General features: G+C 36.1%; 1 protein-coding gene across 13 annotated transcripts in view; it reads right to left on the bottom strand.

Annotated features, from left to right (window-relative positions):
* NFIB (nuclear factor I B) overlaps positions 1-23596 on the bottom strand; it is a 300754-nt gene that overhangs the window by 31636 nt on the left and 245522 nt on the right. For all 13 annotated transcript variants that reach the window (XM_060762384.2, XM_060762385.2, XM_060762392.2 and 10 more), the window contains exons 5-8: positions 22262-22382; positions 21484-21602; positions 4274-4402; positions 210-388 (exon numbers count right to left, since the gene is read on the bottom strand). In XM_060762384.2, the coding sequence (XP_060618367.1) occupies positions 210-388; positions 4274-4402; positions 21484-21602; positions 22262-22382 (548 nt within the window). The remainder of the gene's footprint in view (positions 1-209; positions 389-4273; positions 4403-21483; positions 21603-22261; positions 22383-23596) is intronic.

Genomic DNA, 23596 nt, shown 5'->3' with positions numbered 1-23596 from the left:
TACAACTGACAAAGCAAGGATGAATATAAGTGGCCACCCCACTTATGTTCAGGCACATTATTGTAAATGAAAACTACAGACATGCTACAGACATGTTCTTATACTACAAGATCAAACTTGTTCATAAAAAGTGCAATCATCAGATCTCAAAGCTTTCATTGGACACATTCTTCCTAAGATTACTCACAGATTATTTGTTGTTACAGTACCTGGCTGGTTTGTGGACTGGACGGGTCATAAGAATAATTCTTCAGAGTATCCTGAGGATTCAGGTGAGGAGGGTATCGGATTGTTGGATGAGAGAAGTAGCTAGTTGGGGTAGGAGGGAGAATAGCTTGTGGTGGAAATGGCAATGGTGAAGGTGAAGGTGGAGCTCTAGTTGAGATGACTGGAGGAGACAAAAAATAGGACTTTATTTAAGATTGTTCATTCACGACAAAACTTTAAACACATACGGCAAAACAAAGGGCAAAACTCAAATCAGTCTTGGATTAACTTCTTAGACTTCCTTTTAGGTTTAGTTGACAACATATTTAATCATCAGACTTACTTTCCCTCAACTTCCCATAGGATAAAGACTATTGCTATTCTCTAGGCTATGAAGACCATTTATTGTACTATGCACACGTATTTTTTAAAAATTCTAAATATGTAATTGATTGCCCTGTAGAAAACTTGATTTAGTTTTAATCAAGTATAAGATAAAATATGGGTAGGCAATTAAAAAGCCAAATCATTTTAAAACTCCAGAATAATTTGGAAAGGAGGGGGCAAGAGGGAAGTCCTAGGAATCAGCAAATGATTTCACAATCCTTTGTGGTATGCTCTGGCTAATGTGTAGAAGGGGGTAGGGAATAATTACTAAGCAATAACACCATGAATAATTAGCTGTCCATTGTGAAAATGCTAATGAACATTCAACTTCAGGGCCTGGGAAAATATCTCGCCCAATGGCAATATCTCTAGTGAACAAAAAGAGTATCATATTCTATACATATTTTTTCTTGCACTCTCTTTTCTACAGATTTCCCTATCAAGAGATTGTGCGTAATGTCTAAAAACAGTCTAATGGCCTTAGCAATGAAAGGAATGTACAGAATGTCCTGTTACTGTGGAGTTATTATACCAGGCGTGGAAATTATAATACATAACAATCACATTCCACTTATATAAGGGGCATTTGTGTGTGAAGAAAACAACATTTTAAGCAGGAAATGGAAAAGAAAAAATAATGTACTATAGGAGAAGATTATACTGTTAACACAGCTGTATGGTGTCTTAGTGCTTCTTTTTTTCAACAATTTATTAAAAGATCTTATACAAAAAAGCAATCTCTTTTTGTTATATCATATGCCAACCACTAAAGTTACCTCAGTTGTATTTCATCAATGTACTTCTCATGGTTCAATAAACACCACACATTAAAAAAATTGCCCTCATTAGCTATGTCTTTTGGTTATGTGTCAGCTAGGATCCAACTACCTAATACAAAAATCCCATGAAACGTATTAGGTGAACTGAGAATCATGCTAACCCTGATGCAAAATGCAGCCCAAATGGGTTGATAGGTCAAAATCAGTGAACTACATATGGCCTAAGCTATTTGTACTTTTAGCAGTTTTTGATAGTGTCCATACCCAAAGCTTGAAAAAGGGAAATGATACAATATAATTTGTGTACTTTGAGATGTAACCTCAGATCCACTCCTGAAGTCTTTATTACAGACCACACAAACCTAGTTAGATCTAAATTTGGAGTAGTGACCAGCATTTATAAGGTGGTCTGTAGTCCAAAGGTCTCCATCCCATTGTACTCTTGGTCCAAACTAAGTTCCTTCAGATACAAGTACTGCCCAAATATATGAGTTATCTCAGTTTAATGTTTGCATGAGAGAAGAAATCAAATCTCAGTTACTGGGAAGAGCCAGAGTCGTCTTCTAGTTACCATTATAGGACATACTGTTTTCAAGAACAGAAATGATTTGATCTCAGAACTGCCCAACAAATATACTCTTCTCTCGCTTCCACCGCCTCACAAGCTCGGTTGGTGGGGAGGAGGGAAAGGACCTTCCCTGTGGTGGCCCATCGGCTCCCACTCTCTCAAGTTTCCACAAGGAATTAAACTTGGCTGTTCTGTTGTGCCTTTGATTAGGAAGTTCACCACAGAATTTCCCAACCTATTCGTCTCCTGCACTTTAACATGGTCCCTTTCTGGCACTTCTAACACTTCAATAGCCTAAGGATATTTGTCTCCTAGCCCAGCCCTCCAATTGTCGCACTTTCCCTGGCTATTCTTAGGATTCATTGCATTTAGTAATGATGAACCGAACCCAGTACTTTATTTGCTCAGCCATGGTAGCTTTTAATCATTTTTATAATGTTGTCTGATTTTATATTTATTGATGTTTGATACTGCATGTTTTTCTATCATTATTTTAACCTGTTTTGTTAGGTGTGTCCCTTTGTAAACCGCCTCGCGTCCCTTCGGGGAGATGGAGGCAGGGTATAAAAATAAAGTTATTATTATTATTAGTTATTATACTGGGGTGTTATTTATGTACAAAGGCAAAAGTACAGAGATACTTTTACAGATGGGGTTTTAAAACATAAACTCGAGGCTGAAGGTTATCGTGTAGTCTGAATGTTAATTTACCATAATTCATTTACCATACTAAACCATGGCAGAGATGAAGGACTAGCTATATTTTGGATCCATCTCTCAAACGTCTGAGCCCACATGTTTTGAACTCATTTAAACCATCCTGCTTTGTACTGCATTCCTTGATCACCTTCCTTTGTGTTTCACCTAGACTTACAAGATTTTTTACTTAACTGCCATTTCAATAACCCCTTGTTTGCTTTAGCATTTAATTTTTTTTCTGTTTTTTACTCCAGTCTCTACTTCCCAAGTTACTTTTTCTCACCCCATCCCCTGGTACATTTCCCTTCCTCCAGCTACCACAACTTCAGGCACCCTGCTATTAGATTTCCTATACGGTTCCTTCTCATCAGCTTTCTACAAGAGTCTTTCTTCTTTCTTTCTTTTACTTATGCTAATCGCACCAAATTCTTTCCTATAAACCTCTGTTCATTCTTTTTCCAATGCAGCTGTTCCGGGTATGCAGGGGCAAATTGGGCCGGGGGGGGGGGTTATTCTTGTAGATTTTGTGTTGTTTAACACAGAAAACAGCAGAGAAGTTAAAAATCAAATGCTAAGAGATAGCTTTGAAAGCAAAATATTTTTCATTTTTTTAAAAGCTCTTTTGTGTTTAGAATGTGGCAAAGAAAAAAAACCCCAAAAGCTATTTTTTCTATTAACTGCAGAAATGTGATCTAAAAAATACTGAAAGGGGAAAAAACTTTCTTGAGATCACCTTTTGAAAACATCTGCACTTCAAGTTAAGCTTGTATTTAAAATGCTTTCACCAGAGTGAGCAGTTTTGTACACTCCAAAACAGGCTTCCAAGTAAATATGCATTGCAGTACAGTGTAGTATTAGCTTACTATATTTTGCTTATGCATATCTGTGGCTCACATAGAAGTTGAACCAAAGGAATTCAGGAAGTTCTCAATCTACATAATCGTCTCTAATTCATAACAGAACAATCCCATTGCTATGTGTTCTAGATGTATTTCGGAGTTTGTAATATTATGCCAGAGTTCAAAACTCTGAATATATCAGAATTCTCAGTTCAACTCTACTCTACTATGGAGAGAACAACAGACAGACAGACACAGAAGATTTGAGAGGATTGTGTTTTCTGTCAATGTTGAGATTATCTTTCAGTCAAGATTGTTGTACAGAAAAAAGGGGGAGAGGGTGTACATGTCATGCACTTGGAATGTAAGTGCACAAAACACAGCTGGATTGATAAATATATGTATAATGCAAGAAAATGAATAATTTTTGCTGCTTTCAAGAAATTAATTCTACTGGAAGTGCAAAGAAGTTTTGAAAACCTCTTCCTTCATGAGAGTCATGTTAAAGTATTTAGAAAGGCCTAGAGAAGACAAATTTAATGGACCTATGAATACCAGTCCCACAAGTAAAGGGGTCATGTAATAGTTGGTGGAGCATATTAAGGAACTGTAGGTCAGACCTATGTTGCCTAGACAGCAAAGTACATAGTGTGAGATGAAGGGAATCATGGTCTGACAACATCTGGAAGGCTATGCATTGCTCTTCTATCAAAGAAATGTTCCTATATGGCTGCATTGGGGCAGGGAGGCCAACTAGATACTGAGGATTTTTTCTGTAATTCTTGTATCCTCACCACTGTGTGCAACTCCTGGGATCCCTGGATGGTGATGCTGGAAAGTGGTCAGTCTTGGAGAAGAATCCTGGGGAGATGTAGTGCTAAACAAAGGCTTTTCAGGTTTCTTCATTGTAGGAGAAGACATATCTGCAATAACAATGCAATATAGTACATGTTAGCTTCACATGTTATTTATCATGATACTAAATGATATATCCATCAACAGTCCGTAGTCAGAATGATACTGCTTAAAGATAAGAGTACATTTTATTGATTAGCCCATTGACCATATCAAAAACATTTGACAAACACATAAACATACAGTACAACATAAGTTAAAATAAACAAGCTGTTAAGAATTATTTAAATGCAAGGCAAGGATAAGGATTGTTTTCTTAAACTCCCAAGATTCAGGAATTCTAAGCAGCTTTATTGGGGAAAATGATTTGTCTAACAATTTACTATGTAAAATGTGTAACTCTTGGAGTGGCAAGGAGACTGGCAATAGAGGATGACTAGCAACAGTGAAGGATTAATGGGGAGCTCATTAAGGGACAGGATCTTTCTAAGTTTGTAAAGCTGTACAAAATTAAAGTTTTGAAAAATGTCACCTGAGGGATTTCACTAGTTAAAATACGAAAGTAAACGAAGTGGTCAGTGATAAGCCACAGGTGTTGATGAAACATCAGGAGAAAATGCTGCTAGAACACAGCCACATAGACCGGAAGCAACACAATACCCTAGTGATTCCGGCCGTGAAAACCTTTGACAATGCACTGTAAAACATCTCTACAATAGCCGTTATCATAACAATTATTGATTTCCTTTGGGTCCTAGGAAATAATGTTCAAGGTCTTTGTGGTTAGAGTACTAAGATTGAAGAGTCTAGTATACACCTTGGATAAGTTATTTTCAATCAAGAGCATCTACCTGCTAAAGCTTTTGTGAGGATAATAAGCTTAAAATTTCATACTGTATCTGCAGCAGCTATAAGAGGTATGCAGTTCTAAGAGGTAAGCAGGATGAGAAAGAAAAACATGATAAAAACTAAATTGTGATATATTACTAAACTCTGTATGTAATAACCTGAACCTACTTCTATAATAGTCGCAAACAGCCCTGGTTTTCTTACTTCCTTTTGAACCTTCAGTTTGTTAGGGTACAACACATTCTTTGCTCCAACACAAAAGCTATGATGAAATGCCATTTGACAAATTAAAATAAATATTTGTTTTGGTACTCTTTCTTGACTTTATGTTCTCAGCATCAAGAAAAAAACATTCTAGTACTCTTGTCTAGGAAGAAAAACAAGCTGTCTCTTTTAACAGGGCATGGGACACCAAACTGTCATATTGGGGCAAAAAACAAACATGTACTCCCCCATCCATCCATGGTTGGAGGCTATTAATACAAGAAAAACTTCTAGGCCTTGTACCTTCTTGATTCAAAAAAAATATTTTTAGGAATGGAAATGAGATGGTATAGGTGGCTATTTGGTCACTACTGTTGAACTGTGGAATCAAAAAGCAATTGCCCATGTAGTTGAGTGGTGTTTTTCTTTACACTGGAAGCAAAAGAGCCAAGTTACAACAGGTTACAATGAGAAGTTGTGCTAGTTTGGGGGACTAAGAGCTGTCTATTTTTTAAGCAACTGGGTTTTGTTATTGAAGGAATGAAGCAGATATAAAGAAAAAATAACTGAAGAGCAAGTAATCTGGAGCATTTGATTTTTATATCTCATCCCTGACTCAGATTTGTACTCGGTGACTTTTGTTAGGTCGCCTGTTTCTCAACCTCAATAAGTTTTCCTTCCATCAGATAACACCATGTTAGAGCAGCAAATGTGCAAGCAAAAGAGTAGCTTGGGAACTGCAGGATTCAGGCCCCACCTCTGCCTTGTACTCGGCTTGTGGCTTGGGGCAAGCCACTTCTTGTCATCTAGTCCTACATTCTTTTTCCAAATATATCTGCTCAAGTGTTTCTGAGAAGCCTACCGGTAGAACTTAGGAGCAAGAACACCCACTTCTCTTTTGATCTTGGCTCCGTTATGCAAAAGTACTTAAGTACGGACATACTTTCACTTGATCATAAGCATCTCCTTGTAGAAAAAGTGTCATTGGCTATGTAGGCTATGCAGTTATATTCCACACACATGAGGAATATAACTGCAAGAAAGACAGAATATAACCAAGTTAATATTAACCCTAATGAGAAATAAAATAAAAGCACACAGATTTATAGATTATTTGCAGAATTAAAGGGAGGAAAATCTTATGAAACACTCCATTCAAAAAAAGTAATGCTCCAAGACCAAATTGCTTCTTCTGCTACTGCTATTACAGCTATATTTCTGTTTTTTATATGTGGAAGTCTTATTGTCTCTTTGCATTTAAAAGGTGTGATGTAAATTCCAACTTTCAAGCTAAAGTTACAACACAAAAATATAGTTACAATGCTGTATTTCTGTAAAATGGATATAGCAATGGCAAGAGATTACTGTAAACCAATTTCCCTGCTATAGCACATCATATATCACTCACGTATATACAAAGGAATGTTAAGGAAGAAATGCAGTATGCCCAATATACAAGAATAAAATATGGAATTCACTGGATCAACACTACATGTAGAACTCGTAGCCACAAAGATCAAATGGCTGAAACACTCACAGAAGGTTCCAATGACCTTAGTATTGTGAACTAATTCAAATGATTTCTCTGGTGTCCCTAGCATGCACTGACATCATAATGGAGTATTTATATTCTACTCACAGTGGAATAAGAGGCACAGTGTACAGCAGAACTAGAACAAAAACTGTTTGTATACATTTTGGAAAGGAATGTACTGGTTCCTTGACAAATATGTAAGACACAGTAAAACAAATGAAGGTGTAGAACAAAGCTTCACGATTTGCCTTATTTGACTGTAAACTACTTAAAACAAGTGTGATCTTTCAGTAATATATATTCTGTAGCAGACCACATTATGCTAAATCTCCCTTAAATTATGGTTATCAACATATTAAAAATTGCTAATAACCTTTTGTCACTTAAAATGTAATATAGTCATTACAGTTTTACAGATATGATCAACCATGATAACGACGAATAAATGAAACAGAATAAAAATATATAGTTGCACAAACATAAAATCAAAGCAGAGTTATCAATCAGGTCTGTTTCTAATTTGCTGTTTTTAGAATAAATATTTAACGCCCTTAGAAGAATATGAAGTGTCGAAATCTCCAGCTGATATCAAACAGTTATAGGTGAACATGCTAGAAATAACAGATAATATCCAAACATATATTTATATAAAATGGCAGGGGGGAATTGAACAGAGGTTTGGCTAGATGAAAAGCTATTCTTGCATAATGTTATAAAGGTAAGGAATATGCATGTCAGGCCTGTGTTATGTTATAAATTTTAAAGTACTAGCACATCAAAGAGATAAAGGCTTATGTAAATTGAAAAAAAGTTAGATCAATGCATCTTCCAACAAGGTAATTCCATCTACAAAGGAAAGCAAAAAGAGAGAGTTGCTGTGAAGCATAGCGTATGTAGCCTGCTCAACGGCAGCTTGCACAAATGGTGCTCCAGATGTATATCTGTTCAAGTCAGCCCAAGGCAACTATTTTGATCAATTCTAATGTGATAAAATGCTGCAGGGAAAATGTGCAGAAATGTGTTTACGTCAGACTTTAATTAAACTGTTGTTTGCTTCCAAAGAACCTTAGGAAACACTAATGAGACATGAGTTTCAGCAATTTCCTCATCAAAAGCAAAGACCCTCTGCCTCTGTATGAAGCAGCCTGCTAACCGAGCAGATCCCTCGATAGATGTCACATGGCACACCAATCAGTAAGCCACCTGTTAATGGAACTTTACTGGAGTCAACTTACGAATGAGGCAGAGTTCAAGGATCCACCTGCCTACCTTGGACATCTGCTCAGCTTTCACAGACTGTAATGCAACATGTTCACTTTCCTATGAAGCTCCAGGAGGGCCACAAAGGGATAGGGACAGGGAAGCATAATATTGCTTGCTTTTATTTTATCCAGCCAGCATAAATATCAATCATATATCCATTTAACCATAGATTCATATACTGCTAACTTTTGAGAATTTTGTTCTTTGCAACAAACATAGAGTTGGATTCAAAGACCCACATGGAGAACAAGAACAGTAACTACTGTAGTTATGCAAATACCTGTGCAAGACTTCAAAGTGCTTTAATACGATAGCCATTCTCTAATTTTCACTTGCATAAGAAGGTTGGGCATGCTTTTATGAAAGGAGGCTCTCATATCTGGATTTAGTTTCTTTTTCTCCTACAAAGCTCTACTTGGCAGCATCAAAAGTCCTTTTGTGACCAGAAAATACATTATACATGTGGAACCAAGCTGGGAATGTTTTGTAAGATACCACCCAATTTTAATTCCCTTTCCCTAATTCCCTTTTCCCTCTTTCCCAAATAATCAGGAAGTGATCAAACCTTTTAATGTACCTGCACATATGCAGATGTCATCTACATGCTACAAATATAATCCACTTTAAAATTTAAATTATTGTAGTTGAAAAAATAGCCCCTGCCTCTGCTTGCTTAAAACTTATGAACTTAAGCCATTTCAAATAGGACTGAATTATAACATTTTCAGAATAATCGTTAGACATTGGTGGGTGACCAGGAAACGACTTTTCAAACCTATGAGCAATAACACAATACATTTTATGTTTTTCTGCTATAGACCTTAATTACTGTGAAAACAGTGCTTATTAATTGGAGAAGTTGCACGTTCTCAAGAGTGGACTACAAATTGAGATTAAATACTCTCAATTTTATTATATTATGTAGCATTTGGACATAACATTATGGTGGAGACAAAAGCTACTATCTAACGCTTGGAAAAGTAAAAAAAAAACCTTTTAACAGTTTGTTAGGGAAATGGGCAAATTTTGATCACTTACTTTAAAAAAAAGATAGAACACCAAATTGTACCAAACCGAACCTGATGCAAAGAATACAGAATTAAATAAATCTGAGGCCCCATCTACATTACCATGTAATGCAGATGATCAAAGAAGTTAATCCACATTATCTGCTTTCAACTGGATTATATGAGTCTACACTGAAATATAATCTTGTTCAAAGCAGATAATCTGGATTTTATATGGCAGTGTACAAGGGGCCCGAGAAACCTTCCGTGCATCCCTATATCCCAAAATATCAAGGCAGAAAATCCTATATTATCTGAGTGTGGACTCTGATAGCCCAGTTCAAAGCAGATGTTGTGGGATTTTCTGCCTTGATATTCTGGGATATAGGGCTGTGTGGAAGGGCCCTGAGTTGCTCTGAATACTAAATTACAGTGCTTCCACATTAAAATCAATTCCTTATTATTTCAACAAGAATTTCCCCATTTGAACAGTGATATAGTAAAGGGAATTATTTCTTTCATGCTATTATAAAACAAACAGAATCATGGTGGACTACTGTAAATTATCCAAAGTTCTACTAGTAGATGCAGATATATTTCTTCCCAGCCACTCCTAAGGAGAAACAGATTTCATAGTTTCACAGTTCTCACAACCTTACAGCATCACTGTTTCATGGGGTCCTTTGTCATGTGTGCTAGAGACCCATCCTAATGCTGCTTGGTGAATGAGTGAATAGAATAAGCAGGCTCAGCACACTTTACTAAGCTGTAAGTCTCCAAATATATAAATCAACTGGACTAGCAACAACAATCTACAATGTAATTGCATCTGATCACAACATTTTACCAATGATAATGAAGGCCAATTAGGTTTATAAACTTTAGCATACGTGGTAGATTACATCATCTGGGTCAATTAATGTAATCATTTTGAAACCAACAGGCAAAACTTTAAAAACAAAAAACAAAACCATGTTGATTCTGAGGAAATTTAATTGTAAAGACCAAACACATTGCACTTGGTATTGGATAATACATTATTTGTCCATTAAGGCTATCATAGACATTCATAATGCCTGTAAGGTAAAAAGAAGAAAAACGGCCAAGTACAGCACTTTATTTGTTAGTAGCATATATCTAAGAAATGTTACTCTTCATCACAAAATCAATAAAGTAAGGCTATTATGTGATACATCTATATCTGTATGTGGTTTGAGTACACATGACAGAAAGACAGTAAAATGTGTCTCAGAGCAATCATTCACATTTCAATGGGTGTTATTTATATGTTTAGATGTCTATCATTACATATTAAAATGCATTGAAAGCTTCACGTTGTTTAGATATACATTTTAAATCACATACAAGATGAAACTCAATACAATGAATAACACATGTATACTGAAAAAAGGAGACCTACTTCTCTTTCATTCTATGGCTATGTCTTGTTTAGTAATGACCTTTAATATTCCTTTAATATTTGTAAAAAAATGTTTTGCATATATGGACTTAGGTAAGAAAATATATGAAACATTACTTGTACAAAAAAATTATACTGACAGTTATTTCCAAGAGTTGTAGTTCAAGATAATTGCAGAAGTATCAAAACAATATAGAAATTAAAAGAATACAGATTTTAAGACAAGCATACCTACCTACACTACTGAGGACAATGATACTATTTGACTGTCTCAAATGTCTTGATTCTGGTCTGGCAAAATCATATGGCATAAAATCTTTTTAAGAACCAGAGTGAATGTTTCTTGTTAATAAATAATGAATCTACAGTACAACCCTTGTGTCTGCACGAGATACATTTCAAGACCTCCCATAGACAGAACCTGCAGACATGACTATTCATGGCCCAGACACATGCCATAGAGTCACACTGGAAGACTTACAGAGGCCCAGAACACTTCCAGGGAGAATTTTTGGACTGTGGGTATGGGAAACTGTGGATATCAGATTTGTAGATAAGGGGGTTGTACTGTAAGGTTGACTGTCATGAATAATCAGGAATGTCCCTTTTATGGATTATTCTGCTAGATTCCACGTTTCAGAAATAGCATGCTTTAGGACACATTTATGTTTTTTAAAAACTGGGTAATAGAAATAGAATGATTGAGGAATTTGTACTGGATAGGGATATAGAAAAGGGAGAGAATGCAGGAAGCCTAGATCCAACTCTCCAGAACATGCAGCTACAGGATCTCAAGGCCATATTAGTCATAACCTGAGAGATTCTTAAGCATTATGTTTTCAGGGGCGGTGATTGTCTATTCCCCATAAATTAGAAGTCTCCTGCAGCTCTTCTAAAGATCAAGGAAATGTGGGTGATGGAGTGACATTTATCTTCTTCCTCTTCTGACATTTAACTCACATACTGTCAGCTTCCCTTACCAGAAAACAGCTGTTGCCTGAATTGTCTATCAATCTGCCTACGTATATTTACATACCTATCTACCTACCTACCAAAGAGGGAAATGAGGAAAAGTCTGTAACCCCCTATCCTTAAGGTCCAGCAGGTCCCAGTTCTTCCTTGCCATATGCGATTACACCCTTGTGTAGCAAAGTTGGAAAATCTCTCTGTCTGAGAACATGGAAATCCATTGCCAGTCGGAGTAGATAACATAAAACTAGATGGATAGATCAAGGATTTGATATAGTATTAGGCAGCTTGTTTAGTGCACAAAACCAGGATTTGATGTTGTTTTCACCAACATGATTATCCCCACAGTAAAATCTGGTTATGAATATTACATCAGTTTAAAGTTAAACAGGTGGTGTCTCCCCTCTCTACCACAACCTATGTTCATGAAGATATACTCCATGGGACTGAAAGAGCCACTTTTGAGTCTCTTTTGTAGATAGAGAAAGTGGGTTGTAAATAAATATGATAATAATACTAAAAGTCACTCACAAATTCCTAACATTCAGCTGAGAGTTTCTGACATATTTATGAACTGAAAATTTTGGAACAATTTCAGTCCACCAGTACCTGGGAAGCCTTACCTATTTCACTAGTAATCAACATAAGCACGAGAACTATTAAGAAAAGGATAGGCATAAAATAGTTTTATTTTAATACAAACAATTTGATTTTTAAAAAACAGCAACTTTGGCACAAAGAGTGTAAGACAGAACTTATGATAATAATTAATGATACCTCCCAACTGAATCCAATGAAGCAAGAGACACAGAAAAATTATATTCTGTTCCTCAAGCTTCACAGTGACAACACTACAAGCTGAGAAATGCATGCTGCTTTAAAAACAAAGCAGAAACAGAGTGCATAATATCTGCCCTGACTATCTTTGGGCTCATGCTTGCATCCGGACTAAACTAGTCAATGAAGTTTCCTTGACTCTTCCTGATATGAATATATTATTCACATGATTTCTAGCCACACATGACTTCTTAGATGGTCTATATCTAAAAGACTTGCTCTTCAGAACTAGATATGTCTTAACTTTATATACAGTGTTCCCTTGCTACTTTGCAGTTCACTTTTAGCGGACCCGCTGTTTTGCAGGTTTTCGAAAACATTAATAAAAAATATAAATTATTTATTTCCAGTGGAGGCCAGGGGCCCCGGAAGTGCAGTGGCCTGAGGCGCATCAGGGAAGGCCTGCCTCCCTGGCCTCCACAGACCCCGGAAATGCAGCAGCCTGAGGTGCGGAGGGGAAGGCCTGTCTCCCTGGCCTGCTGCAGCCTGCATGGCTCCGGAGGCTCTGCAGGGGTCTGCAAAGACCAGGGAGGCAGGCAGATGCCCTTAGGATGGGCCGGGAGGCAGGTAAAGAAGCGTGAGTAACAAAATAATATATAAAATAATGTATAAATATTAAAACTAATATGGCGTCCCTACTTCATGGATTTTCACTTATTGTGGGTGGTCCTGGAACGGAACCCCTGCAATAAATGAAGGAACACTGTACAAGAAATTCCAACAACAATTTTCATTTTTGAGTTTGTGGCATATACAATAGAGAGATACATGGTCAGGATTAAAGACACAAACTCTTAATGCTTGGTTTTTATATGGTATGGACATGACCTCTCCCAGATTGTGAACTCAAACTATTCCCTTCTCGGGTTTTTCTCTATGTATGTATTTTCACATGTCTTTATTTTTGGCGAGACATGTTGTCAACCCTCCCAGCATGTTTTCTCTTCTTTTCATCGATATGTTTTAAGTAAGAAACAGAAAATAACATTAAAATAATGGGCAGGCAGATTAACCAGTGTTTATTATAAACACGAAATGTGGCTAAATAAGTACAGCTGTTTTCCATGTTTACTTCTTGTACTCCTGCTTCTACGAGATACATGGAATATCCCCCCCCCCCTTTTTGTATACATAGTCCTGGGTGAATTAATAATTTCAGCCCACATCAATAAACTGAGAGTGAAATCAGGATTTGTTTCATAATAATAATAATAATAATAATAATAATAATAATAATCTTTATTTATATCCAACCACCATCTCCCACAACGGGGACTCGAGGTGGCTTAAATGAGGCCAGGCCAAAACAACAAATTACAACAAAATAAAACCAAAAGCACAAGCAACAAACAACAACATCATAATTACATACAACATATGAATATATTAACAATATGAGATTACAATAAACACAGTCACAGTGACAATGGACGGGTCACATGTGCAGAATAAAATGATTAAAAAACTTGATTAAAAAACTCAAGTGCGATAAAAGGAGGAGCAGGTTATTTACGGAGGGGAGCTCATTAAAACAGGGATTGTGGAGCCAAGCTTTCCCATGAGGGGAGGGACGTGTACTCCAATGATAAAAACGCTGAGGCTGAGCAATAGTGTGAGGTTGTCTACCCACTCACCAAAGGCGCAGCTGAAGAGCCAGGTTTTAAAGTTCTTTTTAAAAGTTTGTAGGGTAGGGGCTTTCTTAATCTCTCCAGGTAATGAATTCTAGAGACAGGGGGCGACAGAGAAGAAACTTCTGTCTGTTGTGCCCACAAGATGAGCTTGTGAAACTGGCAGGGGCAAAAGGAGCGTCTCCCCAGAATATCAGAGGGCCTGGGCTGGTTCATGGAGGGAGATGCGGTCACGAACCAGCCCAGGGTTATTACAAAATAACTGCTCCTGATTACAAAGACTCGAAGCATTTTTTATTAAAGGGTCTTTTTATGTTTTCTTTTAAAATCTCTTCAACCCAGTTTAGATTTCCCCTATTCTCCCAAATAAATGCATATTTTCTGATTCCTTCCAGAGGAAATTTAGCAGTAATTGTGCCTATATCTGAATCATGAGCACAAACTACCTACATATATATTCTGCATGTATTACTTTTTAAAATGAGCTCCTACTCAATTATTTCCACAACCAAGTCTAATGTCATTAATTTTGGATAAGTTAAATGTGGGAATCTGAGATTTTAATAAAGCTATTTAAAAGTGACAACCACCAAAGCTTTGAATGTTAAGTCAATAAAAATGGCCTTAGGGTTAAATTCTAATACTCTGGAACAACCATGAACTCTGCTAGTAATAACAATGAAAGAAAGATTGGGTTTTATGTGGAAATTCTTATTAAGATGCTCTTGATACTACAGTACCAGTCTTTGACAAATACGACTTCTAAGAGCATCAGACAGACAAACTGCAAGCACTAGATTTTCTCTGAAATGTATTTCAATGTCAACTATCAGTTACTTTAAGTATATTGATGGAACAAAAGAAGATAAATGTATTTTTGATAGGCAAAGTTCTGAATAGAGTTCAAATAAACACAATAAAAGAGCGTTTATAGGGCAGGTATACATTTATTAGCATATAATGTGAAATATTAAATACAGTATTTACAGCAGTACAAGTTGAGAGCATAATATAGACATTTAACTCTTTTAAAATAAGTGGTCATGCTTTTGACAGAAGTGAATGTACCATAGTACAGCTGAATGGTATTCATTGTGATTAACTCTTGCAGAATAAATGTATTTGATAGATAAATGCTGCTGCTTCATAATAAATATAATACAATTTTCAACAAGTCACTTAGTAATTACTTTCGAGTTCTGTCCTGTGTAGGCAAGCAAATGACCCAACTGACCAGTTATGGTTCTCAGCTCCTGAACGGCACTACCTACCTCCTCTTTTAATTCTCTTAGTTCAGAAATTAAGATATCCATTTTAGAGAAGCCGTGAGAAGAAGGTCTATGTAGGTAGGATCCATCAGGAGATGGACCAGTAATTAAAGGAATTCCAGAAAAAGCAAGTCCAGAAGATGGAGAAATAGCAAAAGGTGGCAAAGGTCCAGAAGAAGGATATCCAGGAGGGAATACTTGTTCCTCATCGCAAGGAGGTCCACCAGGGGGGATATGAAGAACAGGTGAAGGAGATCCAAGAGCTTCTGTTTTAATTGTAAACTGTGGTTCAAATTGTTTGTTGATGTTGAATGCAGATGAACCATGGGGAACAGAACATGTCGAGGAAACTGTAAAATTAAAATGTATTTAATTGTACACACTAATACAAAATTACAAATAAAATGTTATTTGCTTTAAATTTTTTAGAATACGCAACATCAAGTTTTGCTGCTACTCAGCCAAAAATGTGGTGCTATTTTATTCTTGGGCAAATATTCTATTCTACCTGTGGTAGCAAGTTTAAATTGTTGATGAAATCTAGAATACAAATGATTGCCATCTTGTAGAAACAAATGTTTGCTTTTTACTTCTTATTTAAAAATAAAGGGATTCTTTTCACAAGAAAGTCACTTCTACTTTTAGAACCCGCAAATAATAACAATGTCTGGATCTTATTATAGTTTTAACTTATCCCCATTTCTTAGCAATATCCTCTTTCCACTGAGACAACTGTTGTCTTTAAATAACACAAATTAAGCCTTATAATCACACAAGTGACATCAATTAGCATTTCATAGTTACATGAAGCTGGATAAGAATGGAAAGGAAATGCTGCAATGAGGACTATTACTAAACATGACTGACCATTCTTTTTCATTAGCACTTCATAGCTTTGGGGATTACATTCATGTCCAACTAAGATACAAATAACTTCTCAGGTATAAGGAACTCTTTTATGCATGCACTAAGCCTTTGTCATTTGTTCACTATGTATAGCTTTCTGGCCCAGCCTATGTTGGTGGTGACTTCACTTTCTTGTATGGCTTGAGACTTTCTTGGAGATTGCCTGCAGTTGTAGGGACTAACTGTCCAGGAGTAAAGCAAGCTGTGAACAAATAGAGATGGATAATAAATAGAAGAGCAGCTTGGTTTTTACTCGTGTGAGTAAGGATAAATCTGCACTGTAAGACAAATGCAGTTTGGCACCACTTTAACTGCTATGGCTCAATGATAGGGAATTGTGGGAGTTGTAGTATTACAATATATTCTCTGCCAACAGTAATGGGGCCTCACACAACTATAAATCCCAAGAATCCATAGTACTCAGCCATGGAAGTTAGTTAAAATAGTATCAAATGCATTGATTCTACAGTGTAGATGCACTCACAATTACACTGACAAACTAACAAGCACAAGCATTGTGGCTTTAAAGAATGGCAGGGAATTTTATTGCTCCAATGCTTTCACCTGGTAACTGCTGAACTAGAAGATGAAGTATAAGCGGGTAGTGTCTCAATGGCAGAAATATCAAGTATGCAGCTCCCCCTTTCTGGCAAATCACCATGGTGGGGCAGAGAACAACATGCCTGGCTCTGGAGGCCAGAATTCCTAATCTGAAACTCCAGGCACCTTATAAAGGACTTCAGAAACCTCAGTCCTCCCCCAAACAGTTTCTGGGATGGTGGCCAAAATGTGTATCATGCTTTGACAAGCTGTATTAGTTGAACTTTTGTCTCAAAGAGACACAATTGGATAAAACTGCATAAATCCTTGCTGCATGAAAAGAAAAGGCAAAAAGAAAACCCTACTCTTAAGTCTGAGGTTCATAGCCTACTACTGTGACATTCTTATGCTCTGGAGGTTGTCTTACCAACTATTTCTGATGGATTTGCACAGCTTCTATTTCCCCCCAGTTCATTAAGAATGCATATACTGGGTTCCCTATTTTTTCCATAACGTCTTACCTACACTATTTCAAACCAGGTTGCCAATTAGCTAAATTAGCAAGTAGAGGAAAATTATGCTGAAATAATTAACAGACATAATATCGGCTGCCCTCTGCTAACAGGTGTTCCTGAAGGAGGTATCATGCTTAAGAGAGGTGCCAACATGTTAACCAAAGGCTTTGACTTAACTGTTACACATTGGTGTGTGTGAAAATGAGAGGGAGAGGGAGAGGGAGAGAAATGCAATGCCATTTTCTATCCTTTCTGTTTTTTCTCTCACAATAGTCAGTAAGCATTTAGTAGTCAGTCAACATACTCACTCTATACTGCTTTCGGTTTTTTTAGCAATTCCTGCACTAGAATGTCTTTTAAATGTTTCTTCTACTTCTTCAAATCTTATGATCCCCTGAGCCTGCTGACCTCCCACTCCAAATGTATATGGAGGCATTTTGGGATGTTTAAGCACATGGAACTGAGATTGTTATTAGGATATATGAGCTCCCTGATAAACATTTCTTAAATTCATTAAAAGCCCTCTCTTCTCAAATTGTGATAAAAATTAAAAATAAATTACTTACCAATAAGTGTGGTTCTGCATATTCATACTTGTGGAGCAAAGATCTCGGGTGCTCTTGAGCTTCAGGAACCTTCTAGAAAAGCTGTGCCTGCCATTATTGCATGATCATACTCTTATGGCACTGGAGGATGCGAACTGAGGTTGAAACCAACCTCATCTTCTGCTACTAGTCTCAGAATCTTATGAAAGCAGCAATATTTGTTCAACTGTATTTCTTCTTTCTCCTTTGTGATGGTATCAAGTTCTCTTGTATGGAAACCCTTCGCAAGTGGAGCTTCTTCCTACCCTTATGTCTGAAGTTAGAGGAAAGCAGAACCAAAGCCTCCACAAATTTCAGTAACTCTGAACCTGAGAAGAGCTTGAAACTGAAAGATGTGTAACTAGTAAGAAGATAACTTGGAGATATGATGATCCTTGGGAACAAATTGTGTCAGCTCCCTTGGTACTTACCAACTCAGAACATCAAAGCCATATTTGTTGATACTATGGTTGACACAAAATCAGACCTTAAATGTGTCTGATCATGGCAACACAGACATCTGCCTCTTAATTTCTGGAGACCCAGAAAAGCCTATTTTGATAATACACATTTCCCCTGAAAAGTAAATCATAATATCTAATCCAAATACCCTTTGTTCTAACATAGTCTAAAATCCATGTGCTTTCAAATTCAGGATGTACTATCCTACAGTCTAATCAACAATGAAGGATGTACTCATTTCTGAAGCACACCAGTGGAAAACTATGCATTAGCTCTAAGAAAGGCAAAGTGATGTGAGAAACATAACTGAAAATTAAATAAAGACGCAGCAAAGAAATCAAGTTCAGTAATCATGCCCAGTGCATAGCAATGCAAAACTAATAGAATTCCAAGTAATTATGCAACAGCACAAACACTTGCATTACTATAATACTAATTATCAGAGACAAAGACTAAACTATAGAGAAGCAAAAAAAAAAAAGAACATGAAAGAAGAAAAATAGAGATAGCAAAACACTTTAATAAACCCTAGCCCCTAAAAGTCCTGCTCTGTTATATTCATGAATACATTCAGACACATTTTTTCTTGTTCTGAAGGTTACCAAAGCTTAAGCACCACAGAACTCTGCACTCCACAACTAGAACTATGCAGAGACCACCATGATAAGGACCTTAAGATTGTTCTTTATGAGCATCCACATTTAAGAATGAGGTGGTTTTGATGAAATTTGGTACCAATTCTTCCTGTTTTCCTTGGCACATGGAGTAGCGATTGGATAAAGATGAATGTGAAATTTCCTAGAATCTTGGGTTCAGCAATAAATTTCTGAAACTGTGCTAATGTCTAGGATAATGGAGAGATTTTGATATAAGCCATTATTAAATCTTGCACTGCAGTTTTGGTAACACACTTAGACTTCTCCTCCCTCCTCACTAGAGCTCTCCACACCACGCAGTCACGTGTGCCAGGGGGTTTCCCTATCCTCCTGAGCAAAACGTGAAAGACCCCAGGGAGCTCCATGGGGGAAGTCTCCAATGGCCCTTCCAGATGCGCCCTTTATCCCAGTATCTGATCCCTGGTTTTCTGTTTATCTTAGATTATCTGGCAATGCAGACTCATATAATCCAGTTTAAAGCAGAAAACCTGGGAACAGATCCTGAGATATAGGGTCTGTCTGGAAGGGCCAAAGACAAAGCATCTCTTTCGCCAGAATGGCAAAGTTAGATCACACTCAGCCACTGTTACACTTGATGAAAACAAGTGGATATTATTGGAATATTATTTGTAAGGTCTGAGAAAATACTCATAATAAGATCACCAATGCACAAATGCTCCTTTAGCAGCAGTGTGTGTGTGTGTGTGTGTGTGTGTGTGTGTGTATGGAAATGGGGCGGTGTTCACACATTTATACATAACTAAAGGAAAGTTTCAAACTTTACAGTTCATCACAGAATGTAAAAACCGCATCATAACTGATTATTTTAGGGCAAATGGAAAGGATGTGGAAATGAAACCAAATAAAGCTCGGTTCAACAGTCTGAAAAGGAGGGAGAGAAAGGAGGAAAGTGACTATGATCCAAGGGACTGAAATATAAAAAAGCAAACAAAAGCTAATAGACCTTTATCATTGGCACCATATATTGTAATGCTCTCTTTAAAGAATTGTAGAAGTCATATGTAGTTTTTTTAAAGTTCCTTTAGAAATTATACCAACATTCATGACTATTATAAATCCAAAACAAATCTTGTTACATAACATGGGCTTTTCATGTTGATAAATGAACTAGAAACTGTCTTAATTATAACATTAATGAGGAACTGGACAAGCTATTACGAGTTCAATCTATGAAATGAAAATAGGTACTTCTGAGAATGGGTACTTCTATCAAGATTAAGAAAAAGAAAGGCCATGTATAACAAAAAGCACCTTATATTAATCTAAGTACTTTCATTTAACTTAACAGAGATTCTTAAAATGGCAGACAAGGACATATAATTCCATGGGTACAGCTAAAATAAGATAAAATAGTAGGACATGATCCTGTTAACACTACAGTATTTTTATTTCCTCTAATTTTATATGCTTAATTTGTCCATGAAAATGTTATTTAAAGAGTTGAATCATGCCCATTGATTTCAATATCATCACAACATTTTAGTTATAATTACTACTGTCACTTAGCTATGAATGAGGGTCAGGGCAAACCTTTCTATCAGTATGGAATTTATTCAAATTCTCCAATACACCATATTTCAAATATTCCATAAAAAGAGTATATGAAGCAGTTGACAGACTCAATCATCATATATGTTTGCAACTAAGCAGAAGGTATGTTCTATTTATATCTGTAAAAATGCCAGAATAATGAGTAGCAAAATTATGAAGAACTTCATGTAAGGGTTCGAAGTTATTAAGCAGACAATGGATAAAGTGAATCTTCATTGGTTTATAAATAGACAGAGAAGTACATCATTTGAGGACTATACAAATTGCTAAGTTCAAGAAGTGAAGGGACATAAAATATAAATTAGGCTTCTTTTTTCTGGATTTTCTTCTGAATCTTTACTTCAAAAATCACCATAAAGAAATAAAACATGTATTGCTTAACCAAACCAGCTGTACCTTACTAATATTTTCATTCCAGACTGCTATTAATGGCACAAGAATTGGTGGGAAGAAACCTTACATACATTTTTATAAACTAAACAATTATGTGATCTATGAGTCTAGCTACTGTTAGTCCATGAATCCAATGGTGAAATAAAGGTGATATATACATGTGACTTCTTATGGGATGAGTTTTATTTCCAGTGAAAAACACTTTGGTAAAGAGAAAAGTGAGCTCAATCAACAATAGAGATTGTTGCTAAAACTCATTGATTTCAAATAGTCTTTTTTTAATATGGCTAACATTGGATTAAGACTATCACTTTTAAAGTCTGAAACCTCTTGGAAAATTATTCAATTTTACTTCTCTTTTTCAAACTGCAAGTCACCAATATAATCAGGTTTTAAAGGAAATTTACAGAAATCAAAATACAAGGTTGCAATCTTACAACTTCCCTGGTAATAAAATCCAGTTGGATCAATGTGCTTACTTATGAGCAGATACATACTGGAATACACTGTTAAGAAGTTTTCAATAGCTTGGATTTACTCACCTTGATCTCTTTCATGCCATGGCCTACTCCCAGCAGCTGGTGAATTTGGGGAAGGATAAAAGTCCCCTGTTGGGCTTGGTTCCATATTCTCATCTATGGATATAGTTTTCGGTCTCTTACTGTGAATATACAAGAGACAGTATTTATGGTCATAAACCCTTAGCAATCCATAGTAAATCATTCCAATCTACTGCCCACTCACAGTATAGCATGTCATGAAACTTTAAAACACATTCAGCCATGATGCATCTTGTGTGATTTTGGGCCAGTTCCTATCTTACAACCTCACAGATTGTTGTGGTGATAAATATGCAAAGGAGTCATATACATAGCTTTTAGCTTCTTGGAAGAATGGTGATATATACATGTGACAAATAAGAAAGTATAGATTATCCAGTTTCTTGGAGGAGTGAAGATTTTTAACTTTTTTCCAATACCAAATTACTACCTGTAATTTAGCCAAATGTGAGCTAAACAAGGGTATACACATCATTTTGATAACAAGGCTTCACATTTGAAAACTCTATTTCATTAACAGATGTTGGATCTCACAGAAAGTGTCATGATACCTTATTTTTAATTTACCAAGAACAAGTATGTACAGTAATATTAATTTATACAGATTTAACTAATTAAGAAGTAGCACTATAATATACATAATGTGCTAAAGCCTACAGAGTAAAGTAATATTATACTCACAATATTGCCGTACTATCACCTTTAGTGAGAAAGACTGTAATCAAACATCAACAACTAGGTCTTCTTGTAATAAACTCACCTGGTTGGTGGAGAGGATAGTGATCTTTGTAAGTTTACACCCGAGTTCATATCATGATAGTATGGTTGACTTGGAAGCTCTCCAATAGGGAAGTTTACTCCAGTTCCCTGGGTTATCGGCGCTAAAGGAACACAGCATAAAAGTAGTCACATCTATCCTCTAAATAACATTTGCATGTTATAACAAACACATTAAATTCATCACATATTTTTGAAATTAAAAACAAGAATGTAGAGAACATTATTGTTTTTGTTATTTATTAATTTCAATAATTGTACAGTTTGACAAAAAATCTTATAGAATTTTTTTTTAACAAGCATCATGTATATGTTGTAAGATAGTACTTGTAACAGGTTTCCATATCTGCTCATTTATTGTGCAGAAAACAAAATAATGTAATAATCTTTAAATATAATATAAACGTGTAAATATGAAAACAAAATACTCTTCTCTGACATAATTGCTGCATGCATTGCTTTTATCTTCATTACTCCATACGCATGCAATAAATATATGTGTTGTTTTTATGACTTATTTTAAGTATTGGCATATTGTGCTACATTTATATTCTCATGATAATTCAAATATAATGTATGTGCTACTTCAAAAGAGACAGGTGTTTTAATCTTAATTACTGCATGTCAAAGCACAAAGCCAAAGCCAATAGAAACTTTTCACTGTTGAGTATTTCTGAATGTACAGAGCAATCTTACAATTACTATAGAATAAGCCCCCCCCCCAAAGAATATAGATTTTATTTTAAACAAACAATATTAATTTTATTGTATAAGTGTTAGCAATTTTAATTCATATCATTTAGCTAAACATACAACTCCCAGATATAAGCTCTGAGTCAATTTCCCCACTCCATAAAAGTAGATATAAGAGTTTTAGACAATTGGAAGCTGGCATGGTAGCAACAGCACAGCTCAAAAAATAAAAACTTCGACCAACTGACAGCGAGAAACCGAGAATGGCCAAAGGAAGTTCCATTTTTTCCTTTGGGTCACAAGACACTGAATTGCTAGTCAGTGACAAAATGACATAGTCATCTATCACATACAATATGATGTCTAATATATGACTGTAAAAAAAAAATGACTGTAATTTTTCAGATAAGTCACCAAACTATGAAAAATTGTTCTGATGAGAAAAAAAGATTGCAATAATATTTGCCATTGCCTGTTATACAACCAAATGTATCAACTATCAAAATTCACTAAAAGAAACACAAATGGGGAAAACACGATGATTATGCCCTCCAGAAGTTGGACTGCATCATTTAGTATTGCTCACTACAGACTGTGCTGACTGAGGTTGTTCAGATTCACAGTA

This window comes from Anolis sagrei, chromosome 2 (genome assembly GCF_037176765.1).
Source record: "Anolis sagrei isolate rAnoSag1 chromosome 2, rAnoSag1.mat, whole genome shotgun sequence".
Lineage (NCBI taxonomy): Eukaryota > Metazoa > Chordata > Lepidosauria > Squamata > Dactyloidae > Anolis > Anolis sagrei.
The sequence above is the reverse complement of the archived record's forward strand: the minus strand, read 5'-3'. Positions and strand labels throughout refer to the sequence as shown.